At 37.0% G+C, this 21,614-nt stretch overlaps 1 protein-coding gene across 1 annotated transcript in view; it reads right to left on the bottom strand.

Annotated features, from left to right (window-relative positions):
• Window positions 1–21,614, bottom strand: part of PDE8B (phosphodiesterase 8B) — a 300,459-nt gene that overhangs the window by 110,630 nt on the left and 168,215 nt on the right. Inside the window, exon 3 of the mRNA XM_044680884.1 lies at window positions 2,333–2,523. Coding sequence (XP_044536819.1) covers window positions 2,333–2,523 — 191 coding nt within the window. The remainder of the gene's footprint in view (window positions 1–2,332; window positions 2,524–21,614) is intronic.

The raw sequence follows: 21,614 nt of genomic DNA, 5'->3' as shown, positions 1-21,614 counted from the left end.
TTCTTAAATAAAAATCTGCAGATGTTTTCCCTCTTAAGATTTTTGCTATGTATAAATAGTGAAAGGGACAAGAACTGGACTTGTGATTTCAGTGACTTAGGGATCTCATAGAATAATAAACTTAGATATGGGAGGGCCCTTAAAAGATAATGAATTTGAATCTCATTTTACAGATGAGGAAACCGAGGCTGAAAGAGGCTAAGTAATTTGACTAGGGTAAGGGTCTAAGCCAGAATTTAAATTCAAGTCTTCTTGACCATGAGCTGTGCTCTTTTGAAATTCATTCATCTTCCTCAAAACTAATCTAATATTGTATTTGTCTTCCTTCCCGGTTAAGATTTTGTCTGCTTTGTATATGTTTTGTATATAGCATGTACATGCTACCTCCCCTTCCTTCTTGAAGGAAGATATTATTTTTCTTTTATTGTACTATCCCTAGAACTTAGTACAATGCCTACTACATAGTGTTGTTCAGTCATTTCTGACTCTGTGACTCCGTTTGGGATTTTGTTGGCAAAGATATTGGAGTGGTTTTTCCATTTCCTTCTCCAGGGTATTTTACAGCTGAGAAAACTGAGGCAAATAGGGTTAAATGACTTGCCTAAGGTCATATAGCCAGTAAGTGTGTGAGACCAGAATTGAACTAAGGTCTTTCTGACTCCAGGCCTGGCAGTCTATTCACTGTACCACCTAGTCACCTGCTCACGTACATAGTAGGTGACCAATATATATCTGTTAATTGATTGTTTATGTAGTTGGTGCCTTAGAAGGCATTGTCCTAGAGTATGGTTACATGCTTAAATCTTAGACCAGATCTATGAGAACACTCAAGTATCTTATCTACTTCTTGTCAGTGACAATTTAATGATAGATTAGAGCTAAGAAAGTCTGATCAATAGAATGAACTGAACTTCAAGACCAATTCTAGATCAAATTTTTAAGTAGCAAGATTTACCTTTGGTTGCTGTGGTTCACCTCTCTAACCTAGTTGCCATTTTGGTTTCCACCCTCTCAGAGCTCTAACATTGCCACATGGTTGCCTACTGCTATAACAAGTATAAAATCAAGAGAATCTGAGCTGGAGGGAGAGGAGACAAAAAGGCAGCAAATGCTCATCTCTCTGCCATTCTCTGCTAGGATTCTTAAAATTAACAGAAAAATCAAAGAGATCTCAGCTAGTGTTTCTAAAGAGCGGCCATTCTACTGTTGGTATAGATCAGTGATTCCCAAAGTGGGTGCCACCACCCCCTGGTAGGTGCTGCAGCGATCCAGGGGGGTGGTGATGGCCACAGGTGCATTTGGGGGCGATGAATAACAGTAAGGGGGCAGTGATAGTATGTGACAGGGGGCGCTAAGTAATATTTTTTCTAGAAAGGGGGCGGTAGGCCAAAAAAGTTTGGGAACCACTGGTCTATAGATTGTATTTTGAGGTAGTGAGCTAGTGAGCTACCTTGGCATGGTAGGATTGTGTTACTATAGGAATCTGGTGTTAATGATTAATTTTCCCTGTATATTTTTGTTGGTTTCCTCTTTTGCTGTCTCTGATTTCGTTAATGACTTGTTCACTTCTACCTCCCAAACATCTCATCTCTTCTGAATGAATCGCCACTTCCAAATTGAATGATTACTCCTCCTAGGCACCTATTTATAAACAGGAGTAACTTTTCCTCATTGAGTTCAATTATTTTCGAAAATAAGAAAGCAGAATTCTTGAGTCTCTGGAAGATGGTACCACTATTAATGAGAGATAGATTGGTTTTGCTAATTCAATACCATACCTGTTCTATGATGTAACCTATCTATAGCAGATGAGGAGAAAAGAGTATTTCTAACTGTTCTGATCCTTTTTCATTTTCATTTTATTTTGCTGACGAAGGAGCAATAAAACTGAAATATTTCATTTGACTCTAAACTCTACCAATAGATTAAGAATTTTGTAGATGTTAATGCCTTCCCTGAAATGTGGCAAATAATTCTGTGGAATTACAGAGTAGGGCAGTAGGGTCAAATTCAAATAGAAATGGGGTCATTATCCCTGCATATTGACTTAGAAAACCATTTACATTTTCATCTGGCTTAGCCTACATGAGACTCAGTGTGGCAGCCTGTTATCACCACTTGGAACCTACCATTTTGGCTTACTTTAAAATTTTAGAAGTGGACAAAGATATGGCAAGTTTGTAAGTGGCACCATAGCTATTCTAATGGGAATCTGTCATAATATCAACGAACGATTTAGGAATATTTTGGATGAATCTAATTAAAGTATAAGAAGAATCATATTAAGCTGTTAAGTGCTGACATTCATTAGGTACATGAAATGACTAGTTACCTGCAGACGGCTTCTGCATCAAAGTGTTGGTCTTGTCTGTGGTCGATTACAATGATTTCGTGGTGCTTATCTAAAAAGCACTCAAGGGCAGATTCTGGAGTTCGAGCGATATTACATCTGTAGCCAGCTCTGTCACAGGCCCACCAGAATCCATCGCTTTGACTGTCTTCCTTTGCAAAAATCAGCAAAACCTGAAATATATGGAAAATGTCATTTCCAGAGCAAACGTACAAGATGACTGTGCTTAGAGAAGGCTTTAAAAACATACAGACTCAAGTATTTTAAAACATTTTTCCTAATTAGATTTGTTTGAGGAGGAATTAAAATGCCAAATTGACAAGAAAACTCATCTGTGTGCATCTGCTATCATTTTCATATACTAAAAGACACTCTTTCAATTCTGCCTTTCATTCTTTCATATGTAAAAACTACATATGTAGTATTGGGATTTCTCACATGTTCAATTCCTAAATACATCTTATGCATGAAAAAGACTAGCCATAGATACAAAGTGAAATAAGTAGATTGAGAAGCAAGCTCTGACAACTTAATTGTCCCCTTTTTTGTTTTTATAAAATCTGATCTTGAGAAGCCCTGTTAATTAATTTCATACATCAAAACATCACATACAAGTCAGGTCTTGGCTCTGTCTGCTGGGGATTGGAAGGGAGGTGGGCAGCAGAGGGATGGAGAGGAAAATGAAGGTAAAAAAACAAAATCCCAGCTAATAGTAGGCCATTTGTACAGCAGAGGTACCTTCTCCCTCCTCACTAGTTTTGAACTATTTGTATTTCAATATAAGAATGTATGTTTTAAGTAGGTATGAGAACAGAATGCCTGTAGGAGTTGCTTTGAAACTTGCAAAGACTATTATGTAACAAATTGATACTGAAAAGTTGTACTCTAGTTGACAGATGGGTGGGATATAGGCAGAGTGTTAAACCTGACACAAAGTGGGTGGATCTGGGAAATCTTCTAAGCTGGGATTCTGGTCATTTGGAGGGATTCTGAAGATGAAGTAAGGGGTAGGAAGTATGAAGGCAGCAGAGCCAATGCTCACTAATAGAAATGGGAAGAACTTGGGGCCGAGGCCATTCACCAAAGGGCAAAAGTAGACAGAATCAGTTGCAGGGAGTCATCCAAGCCTCCTACAGTACCTCAGACAGCCAAAAAACAGAAAGGAGCAACCTGTTGGAATTAATTTAAGCTCTTTGATGTCAAAGACTATTTTACTTTGGTATTTACATCCCCAGAGCTTGGCACTATGCATGGAATATGGTTGGTACTAAATAAAAGTTTGTCAACTGACTGTTAAGAGAGGTACAAGCCCTATATTTAGAACAAAGTAGTAGGAGATCATAGACAAAGCAAGATTTCCTTAAAGCCCTCTTGTTTTAAGATTCTCATATACTTTTGGGATGCTTAATGTAAGGCATTAATAAACTTTTTTTTAACCCTTAACTTCTGTGTATTGGCTCCTAGGCAGAAGAGTGGTAAGGGTAGGCAATGGGGGTCAAGTGACTTGACCAGGGTCACGCATCTGGGAAGTGTCTGAGGCCAGATTTGAACCTAGGACCTCCTGTCTCTAGGCCTGACTCTCAATCCACTGAGCTACCCAGCTGCCCCCACCCCCCATTTATAAACTTTTAACCACAAGCTGCTAGCATTAAGCTGGGTACAATTTGTCACAAAAGCTACAGATCAGTGGTATCCTGAACTTTTCTCTATCTTACTAAACTAAGGCCTCCCCATAGTCAGGAGCATGATCTCAAAGGTTCAGATCATTCACTCAAAGCAGACACTGCTAACCAAACTGATTCTAATTTAGCTGACAAATGGGCAAAAACACCCCACTATTTTTATGCAAGAGAAAACTAGTTTAATAGCTTTCTTCTTCCAACCTACTCAGACATGATAAAACCTGAAAACAGTGAATTCAAAGATTCTGGAGAATGAGAAAAATGTATACATTAAACAAAATTTTTTTTAAAAAATCAATAAAACTTTAGATACACACACAGTTTTCATAATATGCTTTGAGAACTTTGGTCAGTTTGACAACTGACCAACATTCTGGGATTTGTAGTTCAGAGGGCCAGCCCTAAGGGTGATTTGGGATTACAGTATCATGGTCTTTGAGCTAGAAACTGGCCTTGTGTCATGTCTGGGTGTTCTTAACTAAGGCGCACAGATAAAACAAAGAAGTCACAGACTGATAGAAAGGAGTGAGGACTTCAAGCTAGAGCTAACTGAGAAAGTACAGTAGAAGGGGACAACGATGCATCCACCACTCTACCCAAGACAATGAACTAAGCAAGAAAGAACTGGGAGAAAATAGAAAATGAAAAGAGATACTGAGAGGAAAAAGTAGAAGGACTGAGCCATGGCTGGCAAGATTGAAGAGGATCATTAGGCATCCTCAAACTTAAGACTTGGGCTGAAACTAAGGCTCCCTGGAAATAAGCATAAACCTAGATTTTAAGCTCCTAGAGGGCAGGGACTGTCTTTTGCTTCTTTTTTGTATGTCCATTGCTTAGCACAGTGCCTAGCAAATAGTAAGCACTTAATAAATATTTATCGTTTCATTGATAGAGAAGTTTAAATTAGGGTGGAAAGTTAAAACTCTGCATGGTTTTAAAGAATTTTCCTGGTTGGGAACTCTGAACAATTTTGATTGTATTACTAGCTTTTAGTCCAATATAAGCTCCATTAAAAAGCTTGGGAATAGGGGCCACGTGGTTCTGAGCAACGGAGCCATTACTGAATGGTCCCTCAGTTAGCTAACAAGCTAATTGCTATCATAGGAGATTCAGAGAGAAAATGGTTAAGGACAAGAGGGTGAAAATGACTGGAGAAAAGATCACACCTAAAACTACCCCCCAAGGAAAGAAAGAGAAAAAGCTTTGGAAGCATTCAGCCTTATTACTATGCAGCAGGGATGAGAAAACAGAAAGGATAAAAATACAAATACATATTTGTTTATAACACCAGTGGCATGAGTGTTGCTGTTGAGTTTCTTAATATATACACATAAATGTATTATTTATGTAATTATTTCTATAGTACATTAATTTATAATATAATGATGTCTAACAAATTGTGTTGATTTATAGAATTCTTTCATATATAAAAACATATATATGATATATATTCTTTTAACATATTTGTGTGTATCCAGATATACATACACATACAAGGCAGCTAGGTAGGCACAGTGGACAGAGTGTCAGGCCTGGAATCAGGAAGATTCATCTTCTTGATTTCAAATCTGGCCTCAGATATTTGTTAGCTGTGTGATCCTGGCCAAATCACTTATCCTCATTTGCCTCAGTTTCCTCATCTATAAAATGAGTTGGAGAAGGAAATGGCAAACATTCCCATGTATCTTTGCTAAGAAGACCACAAATGGAGTCATGAAGAGTCAAACACAACTGAAACAAGTGAATAATAAAAACATATGCATGTCTGCTGACCCATCCTTCATTATCTCAAAAAAGAGGGGCAAAGAGTCAGGCCTAGAGACGGGAGGTCCTAGGTTCAAATCTGACCTCAGACACTTCCCAGCTGTGTGATCCTGGGCAAGTCGCTTGACCCCCATTGCCCACCCTTACCACTCTTCCACCTAGGAGCCAATACACAGAAGTTAAGGGTTTAAAAAACAAACAAACAAACAAACAAACAAACAAACAAAGGTGATGCAGTTATAATCTCTGTGTGATGCAATGCATTAACTATTTTTTTTTAATTCTAAAATATGAGACCCCAAATAAGTAAATCTTAATGTTAGAAAACTTGGTTTATAGACTAGTTCAAATTTTGGGCTGCTCTAATGGTAAACCACTTAAGGCAGTGGCTAAGGAAATAGTGGCAATGCCCTGGCATACATGTTTCTCTCAAGAGGTGCCAGGTAGGTCTGGCTGTGGAAAGATTTCACTCTGGGGAATCAATTAAAATTGTTGAAGAAAATAAGCTTTACTCTGTGTTTTAACTAAAGGCCTCCAGGAACATTTTTATTAACTTTACAATTAATCCAAGAAAGAGAGACAATTATGGTTGAGAGCCTTCCCTAGTAGTCAAGGAACTCTCTGAGACCTGTTTTCTTTTCTACCCCTCTGGGAGTTTCAGTCAGTCAATAAACATTTATTAAGCACCAGTAAACTTTTATTATGTGTCAGCATTCTCCTAAACATGGGGGATACAGATACAAATTATAATAAAGATAGATCCTGCTTTCAAGGAATTTATAATCTAATAAGGGAAGACAACACACAAAAGAAAGCTAAAAAGGAGTGAGTAATGGGGAAGAAAGCACTCAGCTCGGGGCCTAATGCATTGTTCCAAAAAAGTATAGCTGGTGGAAAATGGGGAGCCCTCTCCTCAAAGCCTTTGACCCTGCCCTCCAGTCAGATGGAAGCTCCAGGCAGATTCAATCTTGAAAGATAATGAGATTTCCCAGTGATGAGTTTTCTAGGGAAGGAAGACAGGATGAAGAGTTCCAAAGAAGTCCAAAAGCTGGTAGGAAATGAGAAGGCATGAATGACTTAGCTATTCTGAACAATACAATGAATTAAGACAATTCAGAAGGATTTAGGATGAAAAATGCTCTCCACCTCCAGAAGATGGAGTCTGAATGCAGATCAAAGAATACTTTTTAAACTTTCTTTATTTTTCTTGTTTGTTTGTTTTTTTTGTTGTTGGTCTATGTTTTCTTTTGCAACATGACTAATACAGAAATATGTTTTGTGTGATCAACATGTACAACCTAGATCAAATTGTTTACCATTACAGGGAGGGAAGAAGGGAATCAAAACCTCAAAATTTTAGAAAACAAATATTAAAAGTTGTTATTGTATGTAATTGGGAAAAATAAAATATATAAAGAAAAGGAGGGAAAAAAAAGAAATATTTTATATATTTGGACTGAAGCTAGCCAGTCTTCCTTTTCTGTGGTTCAGCATCTCCAAAATCCCTCCTCCTCCTTGAAGTTTTTCTGTCAAAAGTCAGACCTCTCTAATGATCTCACTTCTACTCCCTAATATGCATTTCCTCTATTGATTATTTATAACATACTTTTGTTTTGGGGAGGGGAACTGACATGTAATTGCATTAATATAGGGTTCCCAGTTAAGGAAACACCTTAACATCTACCAACGCAGATCAATCAGTACCTGCTTAACATTTTATAGTCTCAGACAGTTGTCTGGAGTACTGGAAAGTGACTTGTCAAAGGTCACAGAGCTTTAGAGGACTGACATATCTCTCTACCCACAACATAAGGCTTCTTTTTTATGCTATAACATGTACTACTATATCAAGTTGTTTCATTTATTCTTGGCCACAACATCCTTATACTTGTTTGTCTAAATTTTAAATTAGCTGCAGGTAGAAAACTATAAATCACGTCCCACCTTCTATATTTAGAAATTGATTATATTATCATTTCATTATATCTGGGTACCTTAGACATTTTTTATTCTCATTCCATCATTTTACAGAAAAGAGAACTAAGGCATAGAGAATGGAAGCAACTTGGTGGAGTAGGGTACGACCCTAGACATGGAGTTAGGGAGACCAAAGTTCAAATCCTACTTCAGTTGCTAATGAACTGTGTAACTCTAGAAAGTCACTAAATCCCTCTGTACCTCAGTTTCAATTTCCTCATTTGTAAAATGAGGAGGTTGAACTCTGTGGTCTCCAAGACCCTTGTGAGTGCTAAATTTGTGATCTGATGAGCCTATGTCCAAGGTCAGCAAGCTGGACAGCTGGGACCAGATCCTACAATCTCTTATTTCTCAACACAGTGCAGATGCTACTATTCAGTTGATCTGTCCTGAGCTCCATCATGCCTCAGGGAAATATCCCTGAAGATATAGAAACAGAAATGTCCAGCTGGGAATTATATAGTGGCCTTAGATTGTGACCAGGTATGACTGTGTCAAGGGGGATAGTGGATAAAGATCTAGCCTATGGCCCAGAAAGACCTGAGTTCAAGTCTTGCCTCTGATACATAGAGGCTATGTGACCCTCCCTGGACAAGTCACTTAATCTCTCAGGCAACTGTGTAAGAGTATGAGCTACAGAAAAAGTGTCCATCTGTTTTGGAAGAGAGAGTTTCCTCACTTGGGAGTTTTCGATGTCAAAGAAATTACAGCCAGTCCTTACAGCTTATTTACATGTAAACATAAAGCAATCTAGATAATTTGAGATCAGGATGATTAATTTTGAATAATTTTTCATCAAGGAAGGAAGGAAGGAGCATTAATTAAATATCTACTATATACCAGGCATTGTGCTAAATGCTTAACAAACATTAACTCATTTGACCCTGACAACAACTCTAGGAAGTTATTTAATGGATAAGAAGACTGAGGCAGATAGAGGTAAAGTGACTTGCTCAGGGTCACACAGCTACTACATTTCTGAACTCAGATTTAAACTCATATGTTTCTAACTCCAGGTCCAGAGTTCAGCCAATTGAACTATTTATTGATAATTCAATTTTTTCATAACAATCTTTTTCTTAAAGGCCATCTGGGGCTCAAGACAATACATGTCCAGCCCAAATGATTTTTTTGCTTAAAGCCATATTTTCTTGAATCCTAGCTTGTTAGAAATAAAACTAAGTTTTCAGGATAACCTTTAAATTGCTTACTTGTTCACAAAAATTTCACCCTAGTAACACAGCCTAATAGGTGGCATCTACCAGCACCAAGTATTGAGCAATCCTGGTAAAGAGACTCACACAAAGAACTAACCTCTCTTCCCTACTGTGCCTGTGTTTACAATGGTCATTACTCCTTAACTATGTCAGAGAAGGGAAGTGATGAAAAGGGGACTGCCTGCAAATGAACACCTTTAAGGAAACAAAAAGAAAGACTGTAGGTGCCAAACATTAAGAAATATTCAAACAATTTAGGAAGATAGACCCAATGCCAAATCAGATAAAATGTTTCTGTCAATGAGTTAAGTCAATAGTGTACTACTTTCTGTATCTATGGTACTACCATAAGAAATTTAACACACAAGGCCTCTAAGTCAGACAACACTTTTGTCCTGCCTATGGCTAGAAGAATTATTGAATTGTAAACAATAATTTCAATAATGTTTCCATGGCATCACTGAAACTTACTGTTTGTCTAATCCATGCTAACCTATGCAGAGAGTCACATTCAGTTTCATATTGATAATTATAAAAGAGAATAATGCTCTAATTTGCTTTACAATGTCTTTTAAATATGGCAATAAGGAAACAATAAAAAGTATGAATTTACAAGCAAATGAAATAAAGGGTAAATTATTTACATTATGAAAAATTTACCAAAATGACTCTTTAGGTAACATTTATAGTTTTTAATTTCCAATTTATAAAAATGTTCAATATAATTATCCAAGAGTTAAATAAGTATACAAATACACATCTATATTGATCAGTCTATATGTATAACTATCTATATGTATATATATCTAAATGTATATATATATACACATATATATATGTGTATATATATATACACACACACACACACACACACACACACACACATATATATGTCTCTCTGTATCCTCTCTCTTCTCTCCTCTATGGTAGTATGTCAAAGTAGACAGAGAGGCAGACTCAGGGCCAAAAAGATTTGGGCACTCCTGGCTCTGACAGATATGGGCAGTGTGGTCCTGAGCAGTTCATTTAACTTTTTTAGTGCTTTGCCAAAGCTCTCTATGATTATTAGTGAAGTTTATTAGAGAAGTTGCTAATCTGCACTGGAAGAGGGACTGTCATCACTGGGAATTCCCTTTACCCATGAAATCACGGGTCTGAAGGGAATGACTTTGAGTCACAGAAGACTCTAAGTCAGTGATTCTCAAACTTTTTTGGCCTACCACCCCCTTTCCAGAAAAAATATTACTTAGCCCCCTGGAAATTAATTTTTTAAAAAATTTAATAGCAATTAATAGGAAAGATAAATGCACCTGTGGCCATCACCGCCATCCTGGATCACTGCAGCACCCACCAGGGGGCGGTAGGGCCCACTTTGGGAATCACTGCTATAAGTCATCAAAAAACTGAAAATGAGTCTCCCTCATCCTAGGTTAAGACTTCGTTATCTTGGAGCCAGGTAAGTAGCTCAGTGGATTGCGAGCCAGGCCTGTAGATGAGAAGTCCTCAGTTCAAATCTGCCTTAGACATGTACCTGCTATGTGACTGGGCAAGTCAATTAACCTCCATTGCCTAGCCTTTACTACTCTTCTGCCTTGGAACCAATACACAGTACTGATTCTAAGACAGAAAGGTTTTTTTTTGTTGGTTTTTTAAAGTCTTTATTACCTCTAACCTAGACTATTGGAACAGGTTCCTGAGTATTCTCCTCACTCTAGTCTATCTTCCACAGAGCTATGAAAATGAATTTTCCAAAGCACAGGCCTAACCACACTAATCCAAGTTGCTCCCTAGCTCTCGATCTCCTTGATGATCAAATATAAAGAAGTCCTCTATTTGATATTTAAAACTCTGCCTAGCCTGGTCCCACCCAACCTATCCAGTTCACATACATCACTGCTCTCCAAACACTCTAAAATCCAGTCCTATTGGCCTTCTCACTGTTCTTCACATAAGACTCCATTTTTCATCATTTTACTTTTGTGCTGGCTGTTGTATGTGCTTGAGATATTCTTCCTTTTCATGTCTGCCTCTTGGAATCTTCGGTTTCCTTCAATCAGGTCAAGTGTTATCATTCACAGGAAGTCCTCCCCCGCTGCTTGTGCCTTCCCCTCTGAGGTTGTGCTGTGTTTGCTTTGGGTGTTCTTTGTATATACCTTTTCTTTTTTTGCTGGAAACCAGATTTGAATCCAGGTCCTCCCAACTCCAGGCCTCTGGTTCTTTATCCACTGAGCCATGTCGCTGCCCCCATATGTATTCTTAAATTTCAATATATGATTACAAGTTGTATGTTACATTCAACTTAGTTAAAATACATTTATAATTGGCATGTCTCTTCTTCCCCTATTATAAGTTCCTTGAAGACCTTATTTAACTCTTTCTTGTTCAGTTACCTACCTATTACATTTCATTATATATAAGGGGTGCTTAAGGTTTTATTAAAAAAGGTTCTATTTCTGTTTTAAACCAATTATTTTAAAAAATTAACTTGGGATGTTAGAAATAGGAGAATTATCCTTAATTTCACAACAATTATTTGTTTACCTAGTGTCTTATTAGTCACACTATTTTGGATATCATTTAGAAATATGGATTAAGCTGGAACTAAATGGGGGAAAAGTAGTTTTTTCTCCCTATGTTATATAACATACTTGCTAAAACACAAGATGGTGAAGTGATTTTTCAGGGACCTGACAAGTAACATAAGCAAAATATACTGTCTGCTTTGTTGGAGAAAATGTCCTGTTAGGGAGAAAGGTAAAAGTCTACACCAAGAGGAACTCACAGAATAAAGATGCTTTATTTGGTCCACCACAATGCTAGTGAAAGAGCAACTATGAGAGAATAAAAACACACAGAAAGTCTAGAGTGGGCTCTGAAGCAGAGAGAAAGTATTTTCTTACCCAAACAGAACTGAGCTGCAACAGGAGTTTGGATTCGGTTCAGAGAAAGTGCAAAAATATACATGATTGAATGGCTTTTATCCTGGAACTACAAAGCCTCTAGATAAGTCATCTGATCTACCCTTTTGCTTCTAGATAAAACTCTAGCCAAACCTTCCTACAACCTCTGATTTTAACTTTTTAAAAGCAATGTCATATTATTTCCTGGGAGTGATGGAGGAGGATTAAGAGTATAAAGTAAAATCTACAAATTTCTCAAAATCATGGTTCCTAATCAGGTGTGAGAAAAATAAAAAAAATACACATTTATTAAATACCTACCAAGTTCCAGATATTGTGTTAAACGCTAGGTACAAAGAAAAAAAATCAAAACAATGCATTCTGTAAATATATGTTAGTACATATAAGAGAAATACAAAGCAGATACAAGGTAGTCTTAGGAAGGAGGCAATGGCAGCAGACAGAGCAAAGAAGAAGAGAATGTAAGCTTATAAAATGACAAAAATTTCCTTTGCTCTATTTCCTGGTCCAACTCACCATCAACATCACTAGGGTTAGTGATTCAACACTACAATGTACATGTAATACTATTGGATGTTGGAAATACTTTGCAGAATCATTCACACTCTTCAAAAAAATTATTCTACCAGCATGGAAGCTCCAGTGACCTGGGGTGGAGCTATCCCCCTTCTCTGCAATCATCCCACATTAAAGGCCTTAAAAAAATTCTAATATATGGGAAATGATGAAAGAGAAATCTGATCCATTCTGTTGAATGTCCACCCATTGGACCAAAAAAGCAATAGAGTTGAGGGGAAAGGACAAATTATAGTACAGCAGGACCAGCACTGGCTCTGGAGTCAGAGGTTATAGACTGAAATCCTACCTCTGGCACCTTGGAAAATCTATTAAAACTTCCTTGGGTCTCAGTTTGGTCATCTACAAAATAAGATTAGAGTAGATGAATTCTGAAGGTCCTGGTTAGCTCTGTATCTTTGATTTCATGTACTGTGACCTACTTAGTTGAAAACTTATTGAAAATAGTATCTACTTAGGTGAATTTCTGCAGTTTGTCATTGGGCAATAACAAAGTAGGTTGTGGCCAGGAGAGAAATAAGGATGTGGAGAATGTTGGATACTATTCCTGTGGCGGCAGTGGGATAAAAAGCAGGGCAGGTAAGACAAGTAGGACTGTCTATTCCAGAGCTGACAGGGAGGGGCTTGGGGCAGGACAAGCAAATCCAATATTCCAAATCTTCCTTTCTTTGTCTGATAAGAACAAGACAGAGTTTCTCTTGTGGACAGCAATTAGGTATGTTCTCATATCAGTCCCTCATAGTTGGTGGACAGCTTCTTTGTTAAGAAGTTTGTGATCTTTTAGAAATTTTATTATGAAACTTTTGAAAATTTTTATTATTTTCCAGAAAAGAGCTATATTTTGTCTTTGATGTCTGTCAAAATATAAAAAAATCTTCTATATCTTATGAAAAACAAGAAAGCAAAACTGATTTTTCCTGAAACTGAACAGGCCTTAATTTAAAAGCTCATTTTTATTTTTTAGGATTTGAGTAACTAAGGACAAGTCTTTAGCCCTATACAAAATAGGTTTTCTTCATTATAATGATGTACTCATGCTAGGTGTTATACACAGACAAATATGCAGACCTGTACTCTAGGGATTTATATTCTAAGAGTAAAGAAAATACAAAAGCATAGAGTATATATAAACATTTATATTTTAATAATGGTCAAACACCAGAACAATTTAGAATTTTTTTATTTAAGAAAGCTAAATAGGGGTGGGGAAAAGGAAATGTCAGATCTAGACTTCTTGAAAGTATCACCACTGAAGGTTTTTACTATCTTCCCCTCTTGAATCCCAGGTCTTCTAATTTGTGAATTTTTCATTGGAAATTCCCAGTGTCAGTCCAACTGGAACCCAGGCTCCTCACTTTCTCTTATAAGTGGGGAAAATCCCTAATAGTAATCTTTATCAGAAGCACTTCGCCCCTCCTGTTATGACTTTCACTTTAAAAAAAAAAAAGGACTGTGAGTGGTGGATAGTGGCAAAGTTGAAACTCCTTCAAAAGAAGGAAAATTAAAAGGAATGTGAATGGAATTTTCCTCACTGCTTGACTTCATCCCGCATGGTTGTCCATTGTCTGCTATCAATCAATCATTCAATCAATCAATCAATCAATCATCTCTCTCTCTCTGTCTTTCTCTTAAATAATGCATGCTCTTTGGGGCTGACTTTCCTTATGGTTAAGAATTGGTGCACTGGTCTGCTCCAGATTATCTCTAAGTTCTGTTCCAATTCTCAAGTTCAAAGTATAGATTTCCAGCTAAAAGGGATGTTAGAGGCCATTTAGTTCAATCTACTCATTTTGCATATAAGTAACTGAAGCCCAGAGAGATTGTGACTTGCACAGTATCACATACTAGCTGACTATTTAATCAGTTTTCAGATATGCCTGGCTCTTAGTCATGCCATTTGGGGTTTTCTTGGCAAAGAGATTACAATTATTTGATATTTCCTTCTCCAGCTCATTTGACAGATAAGGAAACAGATTGTGAAAGGGTTAAATGATTTTCTCAGGGTCATACAGTTAAGTATCTGAGTTCTGACTTGAACTCAGATTTTCCTGACACCAGGCCTGGCTCTCTATCCATTGTGCCACTCACCAGCCATATACTAGCAGAACTAGGGCTCTAGCTCAGGTTCTTTAATTCCAGATTCAGTGCTTTTCCCCCTGCACTACACAGGGGAAAAAGATGTACAAAAATTCACTGAGAAAAAGAACTTCTTAAAAAGTAGAATTGATCAAATATAAAAGAATGTACAAAAAGCTCACTGAAGAAAACAAGTTCTTAAAAATCAGAATTGGGCTTATGGAAACTAACGACTATATGAGACATCAAGAAACAATAATACAGCTGGGTAAGATGGCGGCACAGTAAAAAGCAGCTGCTTGACCTCTCCTAACCCACACATATAGGACTCCTCAAGAAGACATAACAAACAAATCCAGATGAACGATGGGACCTCACAATAGGGCTCAGTATTGAAGGTACGTGGAATCGGGGCATTTCCATGCTATAAGAAGGTGAAACAGTTCTCACTAAAATGTGAGCTGAGCAACCTCCTCCCTCACCCCAAGCTACCTACAATGCCAAAGTCAGCACACAAGAGTTAGAGCAAGTTTGGGTGTCCTTGGCAGAAACCTGGGATCACCAGGGCCTGCCCCTGAGAGCAGCAAGACTTAAGACACCAAGAGGCTAAAGAACGTGTGGACTTTGAACACAGACCCTGAGCGCAGGCTCAGGCGCAGGTGCAGACACAGGCTCGGACTTGGATCCTAAGCGCAGGCTTGGACTTTGAGTGGGGACCCAGCACATAGGGGTGCACAACTGTGGAAGCAGCACCCCGAGACTGTTAAAGGAGCTTTGGGCAGAGGAACAAGCAAGGGACCACCAGGAGGCTTGACCCTAAGGACAATTAGACCTCAGGAGCCTAAAGAGTGCAGACAGACCCTGGGCAGGAGGATAAAGCTGAGAGGGTGCTGGGCTAACAATGGCAAGCCAGACTCAGGAATCCCAAAAGAGAAAGATCAACAAGAAGAAATCTTTAACACTCGACACCTTTTACACAGAGAAAATCCAGACAACAGAGCAAACAGCAGAGGAGAACAAACAAATAATCATATCCAAACCTTCCCAAAGTAATGAAAACTGGTCACAACTCTTAAAGAGTTCAAATCTGAGATGATGAGAAAGATGGAAGAGATTTGGTGAGAGAAGTGGGAAATAGCTCAAAAGGAAATTAACAGGTTAGAAGACAGAAACTCCCAATTGGAGAAAGATGCCCCCAAATCAAATGAAATGTTAAGCAAATTGGAAACCAAAATCAGGCAAGAAAATAACAGTTTAAAAGGCAGAATTTCATAATTGGAAAGTGAGGCAAGTAAATTGAAGGCCCAAAACGACCAGATTGAGAAGGAAAACCATTTTCTAAAGGCTAGAATTGAGCAATTAGAAGCTAATGATCTCTCAAGAAAACAAGAACAAATAAAGCAAAGCCAAAAGACTGATAAAATAGCAAGAAACATGAAATATCTCAATGAGAAATTGACAGATCAAGAAAACAGGGCTAGAAGAGACAATTTGAGAATCATTGGTCTCCCTGAAAAAGCAGAAATTAATAGAAATCTGGACTCCATACTAAAAGAAATTATTCAGCAAAACTGCCCTGAAGTTCTACAACAAGAGAGCAATATAGATATTGAAAGGATCCACAGATCACTCTCTACACTAGACCCTGAAAAGACAACCCCCAGGAATATAATAGCCAAATTCAAGAGCTTCCAAGTAAAAGAAAAAATTTTACAAGAAGCCAGAAAGAGACAATTCAGATATCAAGGAGCACCTATCAGGATCTGGCAGCCTCCACCCTAAAAGACAGCAAAGCGTGTAATATGATATTCAGAAAGGCAAGAGAACTGGGTCTACAACCAAGGATCACCTACACATCAAAACTGACTATATACTTCCAGGGGAAAGTATGGGTATTCAAAAAGATAGAAGATTTCCTAGTATTTGCACAGAAAAGACCAGGACTAAATGGAAAGTTCTATATCCAAACACAAAAATCAAGAGAAACATGAAAAAGTAAATAAGAAACAGAGGGGAAAGAAAGAAAACTCTTATTTTTAAATTTGCCTCTTTAAGGGCTTCAATAACATCTAATTATTTGTATTCCTATATGGAGAAATATGTGTAGTGAACTCTATTCACTATTATAGTATCCACTATTATAGTAATTAGAAGAATTATTCACAGGGAGAGGTTGGAGTACTAAATGGTCTAAGATGATAAGGGGGGGGTGGGAAAGAGAGGGATGAATAGTAGAGGACACCAAGGGAAACTTGAATGAATAAGAAAAATAGGATATTCTATTACACACAAAGAGGGCACTGGAAGAGGAAGGGATAAATACTATTATAAGAAGGAAAGGAAGAGAGCATTAAGAGGTCATATTTAAAACTTACCCTCAGTGGAATTAACCCTGAGCGGGAAGAGTAGCTATATCCATTGGGATATAGAACTCTATCTAACCCTACTGAGAAAGTCAGAAGGGATAAACCAAGGGGAGTAGAGGAGTGGGGAGGTCAAAAAAGGGAGGGGAGAAGAAGGGGGAGGGAATTTATTAGGCCTTAAAAATAAAAAAAAGAGGGAAATAATAAGGGAGGAGGTAGAAAGGGAAGTAAATCAAGGGAGGGGACAAGGGTTACTGGCTTAAAGCAAATGACTGGTTTAAAAGGAAAAAGTGTAAGAAGAAGGGGTAGAACTAGGAAAGGATACCAAAATGTTGGGGAATACAGAACTGATAATTATAACTCTGAATGTGAATGGGATAAACTCGCCCATAAAACAGAAGCAAATAGCAGAGTGGATTAGAAAACAAAATCCTACCATATGTTGTCTACAAGAAACACATATGAGGCGGGTGGACATACACAGGTTTAAGGTAAAGGGCTTGAGCAAAATCTTTTGGGCTTCAGATAAAAAAAAAAGAAGGCAGGGGTGGGAATCATGATTTCTAACAAAGCCAAAGTAAAAATAAATATGATTAAAAAACAGGGAAGGTAATTACATCCTGATCAAAGGCAGTATAAACAATGAGGAAATAACACTGCTCAATAGGAGATCTAAATATTCCTCTTTCAGATCTAGATAAATCAAAACAAAAAATAAATAAAACAGAGATAAGAAAGGTAAATGAAATCCTCAAAAAATTAGATTTAATAGATATGTGGAGAAAAATAAATAGGGACAAAAAGGAATACAGCTTCTTTTCAGCAGCACATGGTACATTCACAAAGAACCCCAAAAGAGAAAGATCATCAAGAAGAAATCTAAATTTAAGGTTAAGGGCTTGAGCAAAATCTTTAGGGCTTCAGATGAAAAAAAAGGCAGGAATGGCTATTATGATTTCTCACAAAGCCAAAGTTAAAATAGATATGATTAAAAAAGACAGGGAGGGTCATTACATCCTGATTAAAGGCAGTATAAACAATGAGGAAATGACACTGCTCAATATGTACGCACCAAGTGGCATGGCATCCAAATTCATAAAGGAGAATCTGGCAGAGCTCAAGAAGGAAATAGATAGTAAAACCATAATAGTGGGAGATCTAAATATTCCTCTTTCAGACCTAGATAAATCAAATCAAAAAATAAATAAGAAAGAGGTAAGAGAGGTGAATGAAGCCCTAGAAAAATTAGATTTAATTGATATGTGGAGAAAAATAAATAGGGACAAAAAGGAATACACCTTCTTTTCAGCTGCACATGGTACATTCACAAAGATTGACCATGTAATAGGGCATAGAAACATTGCAAACAAATGCAAAAGAACAGAAATAATAAATGTAACCTTCTCAGATCATAATGCAATAAAAATGATAATTAGTAAGGGCACCTGGACAGGCAAATCAAAAACTAATTGGAAATTAAATAATATGATCCTCCAAAACTAATTAGTTGAAGAAGAAATCATAAAAACAATCAACAATTTCATTGAAGAGAATGACAATGATGAGACATCCTACCAAACTCTGTGGGATGCGGCCAAGGCAGTACTCAGGGGGAAATTTATATCCTTGAGTGTATATATTAACAAATTAGGGAGGGCAGAGATTAATGAATTGGGCATGCAACTCAAAAAACTAGAAAGAGAGCAAATTAAAAATCCCCAGATGAAAACTAAATTAGAAATACTAAAAATCAAGGGAGAAATTAATAAAATTGAAAGTAAAAGAACTATTGAATTAATAAAAAAGACTAGAAGCTGGTATTTTGAAAAAACAGATAAAATAGACAAAGTACTGGTCAATCTACTTTAAAAAAAAAAGGAGAGAAGAAAACCAAATTTACAGAATCAAAGATGAAAAGGGAGACCTCACCTCTAATGAAGGGGAAATTAAGGCAATCACTAAAAACTATCTTACCCAATTATATGGCAATAAATATAGCAATCTAGGTGATATGGATGAATATTTACAAAAATATAAATTGCCTAGATTAACAGCAGAATAAATAGAATACCTAAATAATCCCATATCAGAAAAAGAAATTGAACAAGCCATCAAAGAACTCCCTAAGAAAAAATCACCAGGGCATGATGAATTCACAAGTGAATTCTCTCAGACATTCAAAGAGCAACTAATCCCAATACTATACAAATTATTTGACATGATAAGCAAAGAAGGAGTCCTACCAAATTCCTTTTATGACACAAATATGGTACTGATTCCAAAGCCATGTAGGTCAAAAACAGAGAAAGAAAAATACAGACCAATCTCCCTAATGAACATAGAGATGCAAAAATCTTAAATAGAATACTAGCAAAGAGACTCCAGCAAGTAATTAAGAATATCATCCACCATGATCAGCTGGGATTTATACCAGGAATGCAAGGATGGTTCAACATTAGGAAAGCCATGCACATAATTGACCATATCAACGGTCTAACAACAAAAATCACATGATTATCTCAATAGATGCTGAAAAAGCCTTTGACAAAATACAGCATCCATTCTTATTGAAAACACTGAAAAGTATAGGAATAGAAGGAACTTTCCTAAAATTAATAAACAGTATATACCTAAAACCATCAACAAGCATCATATGCAATGGGGATAAATTAGAAGCCTTCCCAATAAGATCAGGAGTGAAACAAGGATGCCCATTATCACCTCTATTATTCAACATAGTACTAGAAACACTAGCAATAGCAATTAGAGAAGAAAAAGAAATTGAAGGTATCAAAATAGGCAAGGAGGAGACTAAGCTATTACTCTTTGCAGATGATATGATGGTCTACCTAAAAAATCCTAGAGAATCAACTAAGAAGCTTGTAGAAATAATCAACAACTTTAGCAACATTGCAGGATACAAAATAAATGCACATAAATCATCAGTATTTCTATATATTTCCAACACATCAAGCAGCAAGAGGTAGAAAGAGAAAGACTATTTAAAATCACCCTAGACAATATAAAATACTTAGGAATCTATCTACCAAAACAAACACAGCAATTATATGAAAACAACTACAAAACACTTTCCAAACAAATAAAACTGGATCTCAACAATTGGAAAGCCATTGATTGCTCATGGGTAGGACGAGCTAACATAATAAAAATGACCATTCTACCCAAATTAATTTACCTATTTAGCGCCATACCTATCAAACTACCAAAAAACTTTTTCACTGAATTAGGAAAAACTATAACAAATTTCATTTGGAATAACAAAAAGTCAAGAATATCAAGGGAAATAATGAAAAAAAAGTGAAGGAAGGTGGCCTAGCAGTACCAATTATTAAGCTATCCTATAAAGCAGTAGTGATCAAAACAATATGGTACTGGCTAAGAGACAGAAGGGAGGATCAGTGGAATAGACTTGGGGTAAATGACATCAGCAAGACAGTGTATGATAAACCCAAAGAGCCCAACTTTTGGGACATGAATCCACTATTTGACAAAAAGTGCTGGGAAAATTGGAAAACAATATGGAAGAGATTAGGTTTAGATCAACATCTCGCACCCTACACCAAGATAAATTCAGAATGGATGAATGACTCAAATATAAAGAGGAAAACTATAAATAAATTAAGTGAACACAGAATAGTATACTTGTCAGATCTCTGGGAAAGGAAAGATTTTAAGACCAAGCAAGAGTTAGAGAAAATTACAAAATGTAAATTAAATGGTTTTGATTATATTAAACTAAAAAGCTTTTGTACAAACAAAAACAATGTAGTCAAAATCAGAAGGGAAACAACAAATTGGGAAAAAATCTTTATTACAAAAAACTCTGTCAGGGGTCAAATTACTCAAATATGTAGGAGGAGTTAAATCAGTTGTAAAAAAAAATCAAGCCATTCCCCAATTGATAAATGGGCAAGAGACATGAATAGGCAATTTTCAGGTAAAGAAATCTGAAGTATCAATAAGCCCATGAGAAAGTGTTCTAAATCTCTAATAATTAGAGAAATGCAAATCAAAACAACTCTGAGGTATCACCTCACACCTAGCAGATTGGTTAAAATGAAAGAAGGGGAGAGTAATGAATGCTGGAGGGGATGTGGCAAAATTGGGACATTAATGCATTGCTGGTGGAGTTGTGAACTGATCCAACCATTCTGGCTGGCAATTTGGAACTATGCTCAAAGGGCTATAAAAGAATGCCTGCCCTTTGATCCAGCCATACCATTGTTGGGTTTGTACCCCAAAGAGATCATAAATAAACAGACTTGTATGAAAATATTTATAGCTGCGCTTTTCACTGTGGCAAAGAACTGGAAAAGGAGGGTATATCCTTCCATTGGGGAATAGCTGAACAAATTGCGGTATATGCTGGTGATGGAATACTATTGTGCTCAAAGGAGTAATAAACTAGAGGAATCCCAGGTGAACTGGAAAGACCTCCAGGAACTGATGCAGAGCGAAAGGAGCAGAGCCAGAAGAACACTGTACACAGAGACTGATATTCTGTGGTAAAATTCGAATACAATGGACTTCTATACCAGCAACAATGCAATGACACAGGACAGCTCTGAGGGATTTATGGCAAAGAACACTACCCACATTCAGAGGAAGGACTGCAGGAGAGGAAACATATAAGAAAAACAATTGCTTGAATGCATGGGTTGAGGTGG

The sequence above is a fragment of the Gracilinanus agilis genome, chromosome 1 (genome assembly GCF_016433145.1).
Source record: "Gracilinanus agilis isolate LMUSP501 chromosome 1, AgileGrace, whole genome shotgun sequence".
Classification (NCBI taxonomy): Eukaryota; Metazoa; Chordata; class Mammalia; order Didelphimorphia; family Didelphidae; genus Gracilinanus; species Gracilinanus agilis.
Note: the sequence above shows the minus strand (reverse complement) of the source record. Positions and strands in the feature narration are given on the sequence as shown.